The 17,003-nt window shown below is 41.0% G+C and overlaps 1 protein-coding gene across 3 annotated transcripts in view; it reads left to right on the forward strand.

The window, feature by feature from the left end:
• Window positions 1–728: 728 nt before the first annotated feature.
• Window positions 729–17,003, forward strand: part of astn1 (astrotactin 1) — a 423,107-nt gene continuing 406,832 nt past the window's right edge. For all 3 annotated transcript variants that reach the window (XM_062404910.1, XM_062404912.1, XM_062404911.1), the window contains exon 1: window positions 729–1,089. In XM_062404910.1, coding sequence (XP_062260894.1) covers window positions 777–1,089 — 313 coding nt within the window. In that variant the 5' untranslated portion in view covers window positions 729–776. The remainder of the gene's footprint in view (window positions 1,090–17,003) is intronic.

Consider the following 17,003-nt stretch of genomic DNA (forward strand, 5'->3'; position numbering starts at 1 on the left):
GAATGATGTCACACCCGAATATAACCCGAGCTGACTGCATTCCAGTTGCACAAAAACAATATTTACCAGTTCTTAATAACGCATTAAATGGCATTTAACGCATACGCAAACCAAAGTAAGACGTTCACAAACAGTAATTGGACAGTACCGTGTGTGCGGAGTGGCCATCTTGGATTTCAAAGTCAAGTGGTGAGGTTCTCTCTTAGCAATTCGATAATTGCGACCTCTGAGGTGTCATGGCACGCCGCATGGTTTCAGACACAGCCTGAAGGTGAGTGGCCAGCCAATCAGAGAGGTCAGGAAATCGAGTTATGATGCTCAGTGGTGTTATAGAAGATAGGCACATTTATATGAGGGGGCTACCATTGATTTACAAACAGTGGTGCTTTTGGTGATAGCCCCTCCACCCTCCGGGTTTTTGTGGGTGCATGTCCTGCTGGTAATCATGCACAGTCATTTAGACGGTTCAGCAATCAATTACCGTGGGGGGGTCAACAGCATGAAAACACTCAGCAGCCATCACAGTCACAGCTCATGTTGTATCCACAAAACCTCTCTGTGGTCGATGCTGTATGAGGAAACACTAGGCGTTTGTTTCCCTCACTGGGAGAGCCCGCCGGTGTATCACACACACACACACAAACACACACACACGAACACACACGAGCACACACCCCTCACCCTCACTCACTGAGCTGCTCTCTCATCCGCCGGCCTGAGACGCTGCTCAGCGAATCAAGCAGCGCGGAGGGGAAGAGGAACGCGGAGCGACGGAGATGGCGAGCATCAGTAACATGGGGCCGAGACCAAAGCTGCTGCTGCCGGGGCTGCTGTGGCTGCTCCTGGCCGTCCACATCGCCAGCGTCCGCTGTCTGAACGGCGACGAGGACCAGAACCAGGACACCGAGTGCAAGATGAAGAGCGTCACCGTGTCGGCGCTGCCTTTCCTGCGGGAGAACGACCTGAGCATCATGCACAGTCCGTCGGCCTCCGAGCCCAAGCTGCTGTTCTCCGTGCGGAACGATTTTCCCGGGGACGTCGTGGTGGTGGACGACCTGGAGAACACCGAGCTGCCCTTCTTCGTCCTGGGTGAGTGTTCGAGTCGCGGCCGGGTCTGCGCGGCTCGCTAGCCGCACACCGGTCACATTACAGCCGCCTCACTTCCCCTGATCACACCGGAGCGTCTATTAGCCTAGGCCTGGCTACACACCATGTTTTGATTGTTTTTATAAACACCACAGCCTCCACAACAGCCACAACACACAACTTGAACAACGCAACGAGCTGGTTGTATGTCTCATCGCATATAAATACATGTTTTTGGTCGGGTAGTTGCTGATAATTAGCTTAGCTCCTCTCACTCCTGACACTGGGGCTAAATTAACACTTGCTATTTATTATTGCAAAAAATAGGCCGCATAGCATCATAATGCTAACAAACCCGCAGCGTATTGTTTTCTATTACATTAAATAAAGTGAATGTATTTTCTTGCTTGGTGTGTTGTATTTCATGACTAGCACACACCCGTGTGTAAGCACATGTGTAGGAATGTACTTGCTGGTACAGAGCAGCAACTGAACTCCTGTCACTTTCCTCCAACTTTCAGCCTCATGTCCTGCTGTTGTTATCCTGTTGTTTTGCGCTGCTTTATCCTGCGTGTTTTGACATCTGATTAAAACGGCCACGGGTTAAATCCCCCCGTTAGTTTCTCGGCTTTATCAAATCAGCTTTACTCGGAGGTGTCCGGAGGAGCGTGGACATGAGGCTCATGTGAGTTGGGCTCAAAGTGACGCGCTTTGCATTGTGGAAGTTATCCGGCCGCTGTCCATGGTGCTGAATCTCCTCTGTACATCAGGACGAGCCGGAGGGCCTGAGGAGCTGCATCTGTTGTTGTGAGAGCCGTTGATACGCATTGAGCAACTCTGTGTGGTCTCCAGTGCCACATCAATGGTCAGCTCTGTGACTTTGTTGTTGTGTTTGGGAGTAGAAGTTTGGGAGTCTGTGTCTGCAATTATTTTTAGTTTCTTTCGAGCCCGGACAGCAATCAGCATGGGATCTGTTAAAAAGTAGGTCTGGCGTTTGGATCTGTTGAGCTGTGTCGTCTATCCATCTAGAAGAACAGCCTCTTTCAAATTATCCTTTTAGCTTTCTCCGTTGTTGTCAGTTTACATCTTGTGTGTTTGAAAGTTGTCACATGTTTTATACTAAAAGATAAACAGTTTTTCAACTATACATTCAGACTCTGGATCAGGAGGAAAGAGCTCAACTTGGCACCAAGATGCTAGGGACATGCACCCAGGTCTGATCAACCTGTGGTGGGCCTGCCTTAGAAGAGGGTGTCTTGTGATTAAAACGCTCAAACACCTGATGACCCTATGGTACACAACTGAACCCATGTCCCTAACATCGGCTGCTGGTAACTAACACCTGATAACATCAACTGCCGGTAGGCCTTAAATAGTGAGGTAGAACTTACAATGGATAGTCTCTATCTTGTCCTCAGTGTACCCTCATGTTCAGCCTGTATCTTTGATTTCAAGGCCAAAACTCTTGGTGAAGCTAAGGAACACAACTGAGATTATGTCCTTAACATCGGCTGACGGCTCCCAACGCCTGCTATCATCTTGTTATCTTAAATTGTGCAGAAGACCTTCAAACGTATAGGGGTATTCACCATATTGTCCTATATTAAAGAAACCTATAAATCAGTTTATATAAACCCAACACTTAACTGCTAACATTTTTCAGGGAGAATCTGCTACGTCTATACAATTGACTTTCTCTAAGTATGCCCGATTTATTGTTTTGTATTTATGTTCTGTTAGAAAGCACACACTGATCGGACAGGAGGAGTGGGTACGAAAAATACGTGACATTTAAGTATATTGGAAATAAACCAATAACATGTGCAACTCTCGAACTCCTAGACCACAGCACGTTCATAGAAATGTGTGTATTCATATGTCTAATTTGCATATCTTAAAATCAGTAGGATTTCAGAGCTGTATCCGTCTTTACCAGCTACAACAACACATGATACCTTATAACACCCCAACAGCATTATTATGTAAATGTGAGTATACATTTAAATTTGAAGAGAAAATTTAAAATATTCTGAAGCATCACTTACAACTCAACTAATTAAAGTTATGACAACGCCATATTGATTTTCACAGTTTTGTTGTCCCTATTAAAAAATGAAAGGAAAGAGTCTTGATGAAAGTATTTTGTGTTAGTTCCAATTTAATACCTGTGTTTGTATTAGTACAAAAGTAAAACTTTTGAGCCCTACCTTTGGGAAATCCCCCCCCCCCCCCCCCCCCCAAAAAAAAAAAAAATAAATAAATAAATAAAAATATTGTATAAATATCCCTAACCATGTTTAAGTAAGTTATTTAAAGTTTATGCAGCCCGAAGACTGACAGGTTCCTGAATTAGCTTCAATCATTTGGACTGAGGAATAAAAACACAAATAGAAATGAAAACAAAAACCTGTTCAGCCTCCCCCCTCCCAGGTAGCCTAAACAACTAGGTACAGTTATGTGGTACAGTAGTGCTGTGAAGCTACAGTGTGATATCAGTAAGACAGACAAGGGACAGACAGAGGACCAGCTAAATTAATAAACATAGCCTAAAGGGTCATTCTCACTCAGGAGGCAACGTAGGCAGATTGATAAAGTGTAAAATGAAAGGTTGCCATTTCTTTATGACATGTTCCTCAGATCCTTTTAAGGCTCAAGAAAACATCACTTCCTTTAGTCAGCCCGACTGAGAGGGTGAGACAGGAAATGTCCACACAAGCAGTATTTTGTGATGTGCCAAAAGAGTGGTGAAGGCAAACCTTGTCCCTTGCTTGAATTCCATGCTGGGTAAGTTTGACTTGCACTACAAAGATGCTAGAAGGGGGCATGGTTGTTGTTTTAGCTCCAGAACTTTAACAACAAAGAATTTCAAGGAGTTTGACATTAACAGCTATTAACTCAGTAATGATTACCGTGAAATCATCATAACTGCAGTTTTTCTATTTGTCTCTGAGATGTTAGAAAATAGTGAAAAAACGCCTATCACACTCTCCAAGCTCCTAATATGAGCTTCATGTTGTTTATTTTAAGTCCAAAAGTAACTTGATTATAATGTTCAACACATAAATGCAGCAAATCCACCCACTTGAGGCTGTAACCAGCAAAGGTTCGGCTTTGTAGTTTAATAATGTACAGTTGCGACAATTAATTTCATTATAAATCAAGTCGATATATATTTCTTGATTTATTTCTTGATGAAAACCGATAAGTATGAAACTGCATATAATTAAGAAAAAAAGGACAAAGAGACCTCTGACACATTTTCTTAAAATCCAGAATGACTGTTTTAGAAAGTTGCTGTTTTGTCAAAAATCGAAAGATAATGAATTTTCAATAACATGAATCCTGTTACTTCAAAGTAGTATTTTCACAAATAAGAAGCTGGAACCAAATAATATTTTTTCATTTTTGCATGAAAAAAATATCTTTTTCCATGGATAGTGGTCTAAAAATGTTCTAAACCCTGCCCTGAAGAAAATCTGAGATTTAAAAGCAGGGCAGGGGAACACAAGATTTAGTAGCAGTGTTGTGTTTCTTTTTTACTGTAGAGAGGTAAAACTTACTCAGTGCCTTGAAATCGTGAATTACCTTTCTTTTACTTTGACCTAGTGGTGGTTGTGCAGTGCTCTGGAGACCCAGCATCACAGTAGATTGAGTCAACTCTACCTTTCAGTACCTCGGCTCCACAGTACTGTGTCATGACTATATCATTTTTATGTCTATTTTAATTAACAGACATATGGATACTGTGAGTGGTCCTGTGAAGGTCCCTAATGAAGTTTGCAGTATTAAAGAGTGTTTACACCATGAGACCAGCGCCGCTCTTTGAATAGTTGGAATAGTTCATTTAAAGGCCTAATTTCGACAGCAGTTAATTTGTTACGGAGTGGAGGGAAATAAGCGAAGGCAGACGCCCGGCACAATAGATATCTCAGGACCGGTGGTGCATATTAATGAGTCTGAACTTGTGTCTGACATTTTCTTGCGTATGCATTCCGCTGCAGAAAACTTTTAATGAAGACTCGCACAGGGGAGCCCGACACAAATTCACATCGCTGGTGCAAGACGTTCCCCTGTAACCCAAATACAAACCCCAGAGCAGCTGCAGCTTCTTATTTAATTATTTGTTCATTTTTTTTCCTTTTGTTCGTTTCTTGATTTCCTTTGGTGCTTTAACAAAAGCTTCTTTGTGAAAGTAAAGGGGCGCAGCTTGGAATTATAAAAGCAGAACTTTTGTGTTTATGTCTTCTCCGGAATAAAAGACATTTACGTTCACATTGTTGGGCTGTTTTGATGAGATGCAGTAATTACATTTGTACCAGCATTCCAGCAGCACTGTGATAAGGCGCCTGCTGAATGTGGTTTGTGTAAGCTCATAACGCTTATGAGGTTCTGGTAACAAGGATCCACTCGACCACTTCATGGCTGTTTGAATCTGACGAAGCATCTTTACGATTAGTGAGCCTCATGGTTCAGTTCACTACGATACATGGGGCTAGAATCTCTGCTTCTTTGTGTAAACTCACAGTAGAGGCCAACCAAGCATCAATACAAATACTACAGGGGCAATACCTACTGTGCAGGGACACTGTAAGCACCTCAGTAAGGCAGTGCTAGCTATTTTCTACCATAAAATGCCATTTAACAATTGCACCATTTACAACGCGTTGAATATATAAATTACTTCCATGAGTTATTTAGAGTTTTATGCTTTTTGGATTGTATCTCTGGTCCTATTATGCACAGATATCTTGCAAAATATGTTTTTGGATCAAATGTTTGTTGACTTTCAGTGCCAGAAATGTATCATCAGAAGATAACCTCCAAAGTAATATTCCCATTTATCTCTCTCTCTGTCTGACACACACACACACACAATGTATCTGTTCACAGATTCATGAGGCAAACATTTTTCAGGTCTAGGCGACTCAGTGAATATTTAGCAAGTCGCTGGCAGATTAAGCCAAAGTAATGTTAAGTTTAACTGATGCTTCACAAACTGGCAATTTTAGTATGAAATGCTCTGTTTCATATTGATACAATAACAGATGTTGTTATCCTGAACTGTTTGTCAGAGGTCATCGACCTTAGTCCATTGTCTGCCTTAATAGCAAAATACTTACAGCACAGTCCTGTGTTTCTAATCAGTTACATTTTAGTTAGTATATCTTGGCATATACATATTATAAATACAACATTTGGTAAAGGCAAATAAAAAGCCACAGCTTAAAGGCACTCCCATTTCATTTGATTCCATTGGCAGGATCATAATGGTTCCCCTGTAAACTGTAACTGTAACTTGTTTTTGGCATTGTGATTTTCTGACAACACAGAATGTCTGACATTGGTTTTTGGGTTTATAGACCTATAGTTTTTTTCACAGTGACTTAAGAAATATTGACATTAAACAGACACAGACACAGCGTAAGGATAAAAGGGCTTTTTTAATAATATTATGAATATGCTTTAAGAATTCAGGCCTGCAACACACCTTACAACCAGGTTTCATGGGGGAGCAGATGATGTAGAATAGAGATATTGCATTTACTTTACGAGTTAATGTGTCCCTACTGCATTACACTGTACCTGACATGAGCTCAGCCACCTTTCAAGCCTACAGGTTTGATAGTGTCACCATTTCAATTGGTTATATAATACACAGTAGAGTGCTACACAGTCTCCCTCTGACCAGCAGCTGTGTCCTGCTGGTGGATGCAGTCCCACTTCCGATCCCCTTATCTGTAGCCAACCCCCTGTAATTATGGTCTCAAAGCTGTGTGCCTCACTTTTGGGAGGGAAAAACAATCCATATTGTATTGAGGCCTGCATTTGAAATAAAAGTATCAGCTTTTAAATGCACACCTGTGTGTGGTAGTTTTCCTGCAATTTATATCCACTTTTACAACAGCTCATATTTTCCTTGTCAAATTGCCGCGCTGTGTAAGCATCTACGGAACAATTTGAAAAGAGGGGATTCGGTGACTGACAGTAAATTTCGTCTGCAGGACTGCAGCCACTCGTTAGTGTCAGAGAAAACCGGATATGCTGTTGGAAATGTACCCTTTTGGTGTTGTGTCATAAATTGTGCGGGAGGTTAGGTTGTAAAGTTGCCCTCTGGGAGAGACTCAAACTGTATTTGCTCTGGCAGTGATTTGCACATCTGGGCCAGGGGCTTGGAGGGAAGTCAGCGCTTAACTGCCGCCCATTCAAGCTTCCTCAGCTCTCTGGAACAATCAGTTGGCCGGTTCAATTCAGGTCCACGCCGCAGAAAGTTTTATATTGCTGCCAGTGAAATGGGCACTAAACTGCTTTGTGCTTGTGCTTGTGCTTTGCATGAGTCCTGAGTGCGGTGTGTCCTTCTTAAATCTTCTTGTCAGATTTACAAAGCTGACAGGACATCCGCTGCTGCAAGTAGTTTCACCTTGTTGTTGTTATGGGTTTGCAGTGAACATCTAATCCAACCTGCCTGTAATGGGAATCAAAATATATGACTTCCTCATGTAATGACATTGGACTATGATGATGTTGTCAAGTGAAAGATGAAGCCTGAACCTGAATTATGATGTTGCTACAACTGCACTTTATCCTTCTTGTCTTTTTTATTTTTTATATATATATTTTGTATATATTACCTTGAAAAGTTGAAAATATGTGAAAAATGTCTTAGTTTTAGTTTCTCACTGTCCAAAATTGGATTCAGTAAAAAAAGTTTACTGGGTGATCCAACTACTTTCTCACTTCTTGACAGTTGTCATTAGGAAAACTTCTGCTTGTTGGGAAATAGTATGATGCAACTGAAACCCGTTTTCAGACACCCCCAATTGCTCAGACATCTCTAGAGTTTCACGCATGAACAACGCAGCAGGAGATTCTCTGCTCAGACACGATCCCACCAACACAGAACTCTCTGAAGGATTCAGGTGAGAGGTGTAGCAGCAGACAGAGGCCGGACGTAAAGTATTCATTCTGCTGCGGAGATCACATGATTTTGGTTGCAGCACATTAACACCAGATCTCACCACCAAAAGCTCTCTTGGTGTCTTCGTCTGTGTTTACTTTGCGTATGGCTCCTCTTATTCATCTTATATTTGTATCCTCAATCTTTTTTTTTGCGTCTGTCGTGTTTGAAACGTCATCAGCTCACCCACTTGCTTGCTCCGGATGATCTCCTGCTGTGTTCCAACATTGGACATAATTTGGACATTCTCCAGAATCTTTACTAGGGGACTTGTTGGAGAAATTTCAGGAGAGAGTCTAAAGGCTCTCACTTGGACATTTGCAATTTCACGTAGAGCCCATGTATCAGCACATTAGCTGGAGTTCAGTGCATGTGTGAAAGCAGCTATATTAACTTAACCTAGAATCTTAATTATACAAAACAAACTTTTGCTTAGTATAAATTCTACATTCACCGACTGTAGTTGTTAAGACTTGTTTTAGTTGACTGAAAGGTCACTTGAGAATTTAAAATTCAATTTTCATTTGTCTTAAATATAAAAACCAACGGCAAAGTTCCTTACAGTTGTGAATACATGAGTGTTTGCTTTTCTGTCATTTAAACAACTGATCCATTGACTCTCATAATGTCTGCTCTATCGCTTGTTGTTGACTTCAACCACGCATAATGTTTACCAGCATTCAAGCATGTTGATGGATAGAGAAACAAGTCAATTAATTAAAAAGCATTCTGAGTTTCACTTTGAATGACAGTGTGCATCCCCACAGCATCAGCATGAACCCTCCTCCACACTGGGCCTTCACTGTCTAAATGAATACTAACCAGCTGCTCTTTGGCCTCTTGCTGAACCGAATGCCTTCTTAGAAAATATTGTTGAATCTCCATTTCAGTTATGCTTTTTAAGTTTTGTGAAGTTGTTTGCATTACTTAGAATTTCCCAAAGTGAAAACAAGCTTTACTCACAAACAGTGTAACACCAGTGCAGTAGCTGTAATCCGGCTTATTCATCACAATCCCCTTAACCCATATTCTGTTGAAGCTTTGCTCCGTGAAAACAAATTTAAGACAGCATTTTTGCTGCAGATCTGCTGTTCCAGGAGGGATTGGTTGGAAATTTATTATCAATAATTGGCAAGAGGAGTTCCACAACTCTCCAAAACAGTTTCTACTTTTGAGTCGACACTTCAGCATGGGGTGGGATCCTAGTGTGAATTGTAAACCAAGGTTTGAGATGAATTCCCCTGAAAAATTAAAACTGGCAACAAATCATCCTGTAATAAGACATATTCATTATGTCAGGAGGATATGATCACTGTAAATGTCGGGTGTCAGACACTGGTTGGCAAGCACACAGCTCTTTTAATGCAACTTAAGGCCAGCATGGACAGTTAATTGTTCAGCGTTTCTTTCTTAGAGGAACAATTTTGTTCATATCCAGGGTTTTATTCACAGCCACCAGTAAAATCACTTTGTTTAAAGCATGTCTTGGTGAGTTTAATGAATGCAGCAACATCACCAGGGACAAAGTCAGAGAACATCAGTGATGTTAATAATATTAATACATTTTATTTAGAGGAGCCTTTCACAGCACTTAAGGTCACTTTACAAAGCATAGATAAAAACAGAATAAATGTTTTAAAAAGATCAATAAAACTAACAGTGAATAAAACATTTTGTAGGTTGGCCAAATTAAAACAAATAAATCTGACTGAATATGCCAAAAAGATGGGTTTTGAGACAGGAATTGAAAATAGAGAGAGTTAATGTCTGGTGGGAGGGAGTTTCAGATGAGGGGAGCAGAGCGGCTGAAGGCTCTAGATCCCATGGTGGTCGAACGGGCAGGTGGTACAGTGAAGTGAATGGAAGAGGTAGATCTGAGGGTGTGTCGAATTGCAGGATTTCGGAAATGTATAGAGGAACGGGATTATGGATGGCCTTAAAGGTCAGGAGCAGAATCTGGGGGGAAAATGCGGTATTTGACCAGAAGCCAAGGCAGCTGCTTTAATGGAGGAGGTTCTGGAAATTATGCGGACGGCAGAGTTCTGCCCTTGTTGAAGTTTATGAAGGAATTTGTGAGGGAAACCGTAAAAAGGGAGTTACAGTAATCGTTGCAGGATGTAACCAGGGTTCGAAAGAGAATGGTGGCGCTGTTTGGTGTAAGGGACGGGAAGAGGTGATAATGTTACGTGATGGAAGTATGCGGACCGAGTAAAATTATTGATATGAGCTTGGAAAGATGGAGTCCTCTGTCAAGGATGACACCAAGACTTGTAACCTAAGGGGAGGAAGAAACAAAGGAATTATCAATGTTGATGGTGGAAGATGGTTCCAAAAAGGAGGACCATGGTTGTATCACTGTTGAGTTTGAGGAAGTTGCAGGAGAACCATGATTTGATTTCCTGTAGGCGATCAGAGAGGGAGGCAGGCGGGAGGATTGAGGTAGGATCGGTGGACATGTAGATGGTGTCATCTGCATAGCAATGGCAATGTATGTTAAATGTACGGAAGCAAATAGATGATAAACAGAAGGGGCCCCAGGACAGAACCCTAGGGAACACCAGTATTGACTGGATATGGCTGGGATGAAAAAAGTCGAGTTGGAGGAACTGAGTGCGGCCAGAAATATATGATTTAAACCAGTCCAAGGTTTGTTGATGTCGATGCAGGACAGTCTGTCAAGGAGAATATTATGAGAAATGGTGCAAAAGGCTGCAGTCAGATCAAAGAGGGTGAGAACGGTCAACAGTCCAGTGTCAGCTTTCCATCAAAAGGTCATCGATGATTCTTATCAAGGCCGTGTCTGTTCTATGGAGGGGGCTGAAACCAGACTGGAAATGTCAAAAAGGTTATGCCAGATAAGGGAGCATGGAGCATGTTATCATGATCAGCAATGGCCAAAAGCCACGAAAATAAGACTAAGTAAAAGATATTGCTTAAATGTTGGGGACATGATCATTGGTGAGTTTATTAATATCAAACCATTTTGACAATAGTTAATCATTTCTCAAGTAAATGAAAATAATGTTTCCTGCTTTTCAAATGGAAAGAATTTTAGTTTGTCAGTTTTATGGTCATTGAAAGCAGAATGTGTGTTTGATTTGCAATGATGGTCAGACAAAGCAGGACACACCTTGCAACAACACATTAGACGTTGCACCATTCCAAATTAAAACATTTTTTTTTTCTTATTAAATACCTAAAGTATGTGTTAAAAAATTACAAATATGGCACAGGAAACAGGACATGAGTTCAATTCATAAACTGGCTGCCAACCACAACTTATACCTTTTGAAATTGGTAATCGACGGATGGAGAGATACAAATGACTAAAACATTAATTGCTCTCAGTTTATGAGCAGCTTTGAGAAGGCAGTAGATGTAGGGATTGTTGTCTGTGGTCTTGTGACCGTAGTTAACATGGTCTGTAGCTATTATGCCAGGCCAGCCCAGAGAACAGTGTCAATCCAGAGTCAAGGAGACGGCTTTTCTGTCGAGTTAGCTTTTGTTTTAGCCGATATTTGATTCTATTTTGTTACAATGGCTCCCCATCTATTAGCTTTTCCTGTTTGTGTTTAAGCACGGTTGTACAGACAACTATTACCGATTCACTTTGAAAACTTAAAGCAAATGATTCTCAGAAAAGTTCTGCAGTTATAAGGAGTTTTTTTCCACCCTGAAGATGTCTAAGCGAGTTTATGGAAATCTATTCGCTGTGGACATCTGTGATAATGATAGCCTCAGGAATGTATCAGTCACGCTGAATCTAAAAATATGCATCATGTCTGAATGTTCAGATTTGACAGAGCTGTAACTCGGAGAAGTAATAATGAAAGGACATTTGATGCAAATTGTGGCAATCAGTCACAGAGGGAGTTTTTATGGATCTTATTTGGCTCGTGAGCTTGAGCTGCAGCTCACACTGCTGTAGTGATGAGTGGGCTGAAAACAGGACAACTACGAGAACTGATGTCCCATTGTTTATTTTAATGCAGCGTCCATCCCTGGTACCTCATGCTGTATCTTCAGCTTGTGTCTCAATTTGGGGGCCAAATCCTTCGGAAGCCGCATTTAGAGACAAATTATGTCACAGCGGTGTTAACTAGACGGTCCCAATTTGAAGGCTCCCCCAAATGTGGCAGACAAATGTGTCCTTCCCCCATGATTCATTGCAACTGTTTTTAAAGAGATAATGGTGGCAAAAAGCAAGGGGTAAAACTTCAGAAGAATTCATTTTTAGATGTAAGCACCCAACTGAGCAGCTAACGGTTCACATGTTGAAAGAAAAACACCTTTTCAACATTTTTTAAACAACCAAAGAACATTTACGTCTGTTACTTTGTTGCTAGGCGACGTCTGTTAGGGTGGGACAAGCTGGTGACGCAATAGGAACACCAGACTGTCTCATTTTGGTTCGTCCGACTGCCATCTACGTGGCCTTTTGAGGATACTGCTCCCATGTCTCCCCCTGTGCCTGGCCACTCTGGTGTGGCTGTTTTCCAGTGACCTCTGACACACGTGATGTGCTTATAATTGAAAGTCAGTCTTTGCCTTGTAGCAGCACACTACATTAGGGTGTACTTTCAAGTTTTGAAGTCTGAATGAATAATGTGCCACTTTGAATTTGTTCAAACTAATTTGAACACATCCATATAATGTATTTTAAATCCATATGCTCCCTGCTCTGACTGGTGATGAATTTTTAAAATATCCTCTGCTGGAGCAGGAGGCAAACCACTTGAAACGGTCTGATGTGCGTGGAGACTGTACATATTCAAACAGGTCATTACTGTATAAATAGTTTCCCTTTTTTTTCATGTTGGAAGCATTGCTCGAATTTTTAATATAAAGTGACAGCCATACAAGAAATACTGACAAATATTATTGATAGTGGATTTTAAAACTTTGATATAAACACTGTTTTGTAAGACATGGGAGATGCGTGTGATGCTGGAAGAACATCAGATCTCAGAAAATCATTATATGTTAAAATCCATACTTCAAAATTCTGAAATGCTGTCAAAAAATGTATTGTTTTCAGCATTGATTCACCAAATGCAGCCTGATGTCATTAAGACATTGTCCACCCAAGGAGGTGTAACCTGCTTTACTAGCCGCTGATATAAACTTCACCAGTCATCAGATGCTTATACTCATTGTGTTATTTTTCTTACTAAACTTACTTTTTAAAGATTTTCCAATGGATAGCTTGATAATTTGAAATTTTTGGAGTCTGTAAAAACAAAGTAAAGCTTGTGTAGCTAGAAATTAAACAAGGTTTAGTGTACACAGCCAAAATCATTGGTAATCCCCCCTGTAGATTAGGTTCAAGCTGTCAGCAAATAAATTCCTTTTACATTAATGTCTCAAATTAATCTCTTTCATGTCAGAATGCTAAATGTAGCACTGTTTGACAATGAGGACATTATAGGAAGTCAAAACTGCATTAAACGCAAAGGTTTACATAAAGGTCTTATTAACTTTTGTTATATTTCTGCTGACTGCAGCCCTTGCGTTCGCAATGAAGGAACACAAAAGGGATTAAGTTTGTGATTTTAATAATCATGTTAAAATGTGTCCAGTTTTCTGAATAACTGCAAAACACCAAATCCAATCCACACCCCTATCATAATACCTAGAGTTTAACATGCACTTAAAAGCACATGTTCACCTAAAAGTTGATTACATCGTCTCATTTAAGGAGAACGTCGGTAGTTGAAAGGTTGGAGACGTTGGACCTGGACATTACAGGTGCTAATTAGCAGGCTCATGAAGAAACTGCTGTTTCAGGTGTTTACAGCCTTTATACCAGACTATGTATCTGAGTAGGAGCACAATAGTGCACAGGCGTCATCTATTTGATACTTATCAGATACTTCAGATGTTTAAAAAAACGTATTAAAAACTTGAATATTCCCATTATTCCCAATAAGACTTTTATGTGATTAAGACGACAATATTAGACTTTGCTCAGATTTCTGAACAAGCATGCTCGAGTTTCAAAACATGTCCAGTTTTACTGTAAACTCAAATAATTTCCTGGAACAACACATTCTAGTAAGTTATAACATTTTTATGTTCGTTGAAGCTGTACTTAGCAGATGTCTGTGCCAAACCTTCCACCTTTCTCCAACTGTGATTCACTCTCTCACCTCTGCTATCGTGACGTGCACAGTGTTCTTCAACACAATAAAGAAAATCTGAAGAATTATTCATATCATTTTTCTTGTCGTTTCCATTTGTTGGCAGATGTAGAGAGTTGTGCTGGACATTAGGTTCTGAGCTGTCTTTATCCTCGTCTAGAGATTCTGTTGGGATTATTAAATATTTCTTTGTTTATTTTTTACCGGACGCAGGACTGGACATGATAAATGGTATGAATACGCCCATTGGTGTGACATTCCACAGTTGATCGCTTGAGCCCCTCACAGATCTGAAGCGTCTGTGACCCTGCTCCAGCCTGTGCAGGTGAATCGTCTGTAAAACATGAGGGGCCCATGCGGCTCTGTTTGGCAATGAACCCGGAATGATGTGATTTTTAAATAGCGTGCTGTCAGAAGTACAACACAACAGCTTAATCCGAGGTGTAACACAGAAGCCTGCTTGGTGTGTCAAGGAATCTGGTGTTTTTGCCACTTCAGCAGAGGTGTGTTATCATACTTCTGCCTTACCTTTGACACACAGCTTCACTCGCTCAACATTAGCCACAGTCAGCAGTTGTGTTCCTCTGTGCCAGTCTGTGGACACAGTAGCCTTCAGTGTTAGCTATTATTTCAGTAATGACTCCACTGTTACTTCGTTAATTACTCTTGCCGTGTAACCAATCAGATATTGCTCAAAGTATAATCCGTAATTAAAGGAATTTAATGGACCAGCAACTGAATAACAATGATCAATTCTGATGATTATGAACATTTTGAATATCTGATCTGGGGATTGACCTGCACATTAGGTACAAGAGAGGTCAACAAATAAAGTAGCTTATAGCTTGAAATCTGGATTTCTATGAGACCCATTTGTGTTTGTTAGTTTATCTTAAAGTTTAAACTGTTTCTGTTTGTGGCTCCATTTAACTGTTGCAATTGTTTAATTCACACTTTCATTTTAAGACAACTTAGCGGAATACTCCGTGCAGAGGATGATCTCATTTAATTGGTCTGTACTGACACCAGGGCGTCCATGACTGCTGATCCTCTGAAGTCCTGTGCAGCATTTTATCTATCCATTTTACCAAAATGTCCTCCCCTCAAGCTCAGTGAGCTCAGGGCTTTGCGCGGTCTCTGTGCTTGATTCACCACAACAGAATCCTCACTTCCCGAAATGCCCTCGTGTTGAGGGTAAATCAGTGATTAATATCAAGCCGAGATCAAGGCAAGCCAAGGACGGGGAACTGGCAGAGAGCACAACGGGAGCATTTAGACAGAAGGGGGGCCGAAAGATGTAGTGAGAGAGCGGCAGAGGCAGAGGGGCTGTAAAGCATGGAGCGGCTGGTGAACGGTTGCCGTGGCAACACGATCGGGCGCTTAGACAGGAGTTCTAAAGAAAGGTGGCATTTTTATCGCCGCAGCAGGAAGAGACAGGAAGGAGGCAGGGACATTTAAGGCAGCACCTTAACCGCCTATCTGAATAGTGATTACCACCAAAGCACATCATGGTATCAGACAGCAAATCATAAAATGTTTCTCTGCTCAGGGCCAACTTCATTTCACTTACAGCCTTTCACCTTCAGTCCTGCTGCGGTGTTTCTCTCCATAATGTCAGAGTGGAGTCAGTGGGGCCTCGGATGTGACGAGTGCCACAGAACATCATGCTGTTACACAAGAGGCATCAGCTTTTACACCTCTTGATTGCCAGTAAGATTTATTTTCGGCTTACAGTTAGTGTTGCAATGCTTCTGTTCAAGTCTTTTCACATTTGTGCGGGGAAAAAACAGCAGTATGCAAATATCCAGATGTTGACTATTATTCTTTTTGAAACACAGTCAGCCTTGGTTTCTCTTTTTTGAAATTATTATTATTATTGGGCTGGTTTTTGGACCTTAATGCTTCTGAGATGCCAAAACTGCTTCTCTAACACTTAAAAGTCTGGTCATTTGTAGTTACTTATATACATACAATACAAAATATAAACAAATAAAATAATTTTTTAACATAAATTTGCCAAGTTTATGTAGTCAGACCTTTCATGTATTCTGTTCAGACAATATTTTTAATGTATACTGTCGTTGCGTGGTCGTTCCTAAATATGAGAAGAGCCGGTTTTGATTTGGTTCAATCAAGTATTTATTAAGAAACAATGAAAGGTATGAAAAGTTTACAGCAAAGCAATGGGCACCCTGGGCGCCCTCTAACGGCACCGGGCAGTCACGAGTCACGCCAAACAGACAGCGTCTGTAATATTTTATAACAGTAAGTTAAACAGGATTGGTCAATAACGAGGGGAAGTCTTCCTTGGTTCTTCCTCGATAGGCGTAGTCCGCCCTTTTGGCATTGGAATAAGGATATGACGAGCAGCAGCTCCCGATCTCACTCCTCCTCTGACAGTTGCTAGGCAAACTGGTCACTTCTTGACCAGCCTTGACACAGCTGACGCTTTGTAGGTCAGTGGTGTTTTTCATTGGAGTAAAGAATATTGTGTTCCTGCTCTATCGGCTGTATGTTCTGTTTGTGTAAAGATTCGAAACAACTTAACCGAAACAATGTCACTCTGTCTGTTCCCCTGGGATAATTGCTTGAACTCTGTGTGATGTTGTTGAAGCTAAGGGAGATATGCTTACATATAAAAAGTTAGAAATGAGAACAAGTAAAGGATTCATAATTAACACCAAGCAGCAAAGGTTATTAAAAATCATATGTGTGAAGGCCTAATATCTGCCCCAAACTGCTCCTGCTCCCACCCTCCTATCTTTATTGTTTAGAGTGCCGTTCCATAAACATCTTCACAGACACACAGACCAGCAAATCCC

Source organism: Platichthys flesus, chromosome 14 (genome assembly GCF_949316205.1).
Source record: "Platichthys flesus chromosome 14, fPlaFle2.1, whole genome shotgun sequence".
Lineage (NCBI taxonomy): Eukaryota > Metazoa > Chordata > Actinopteri > Pleuronectiformes > Pleuronectidae > Platichthys > Platichthys flesus.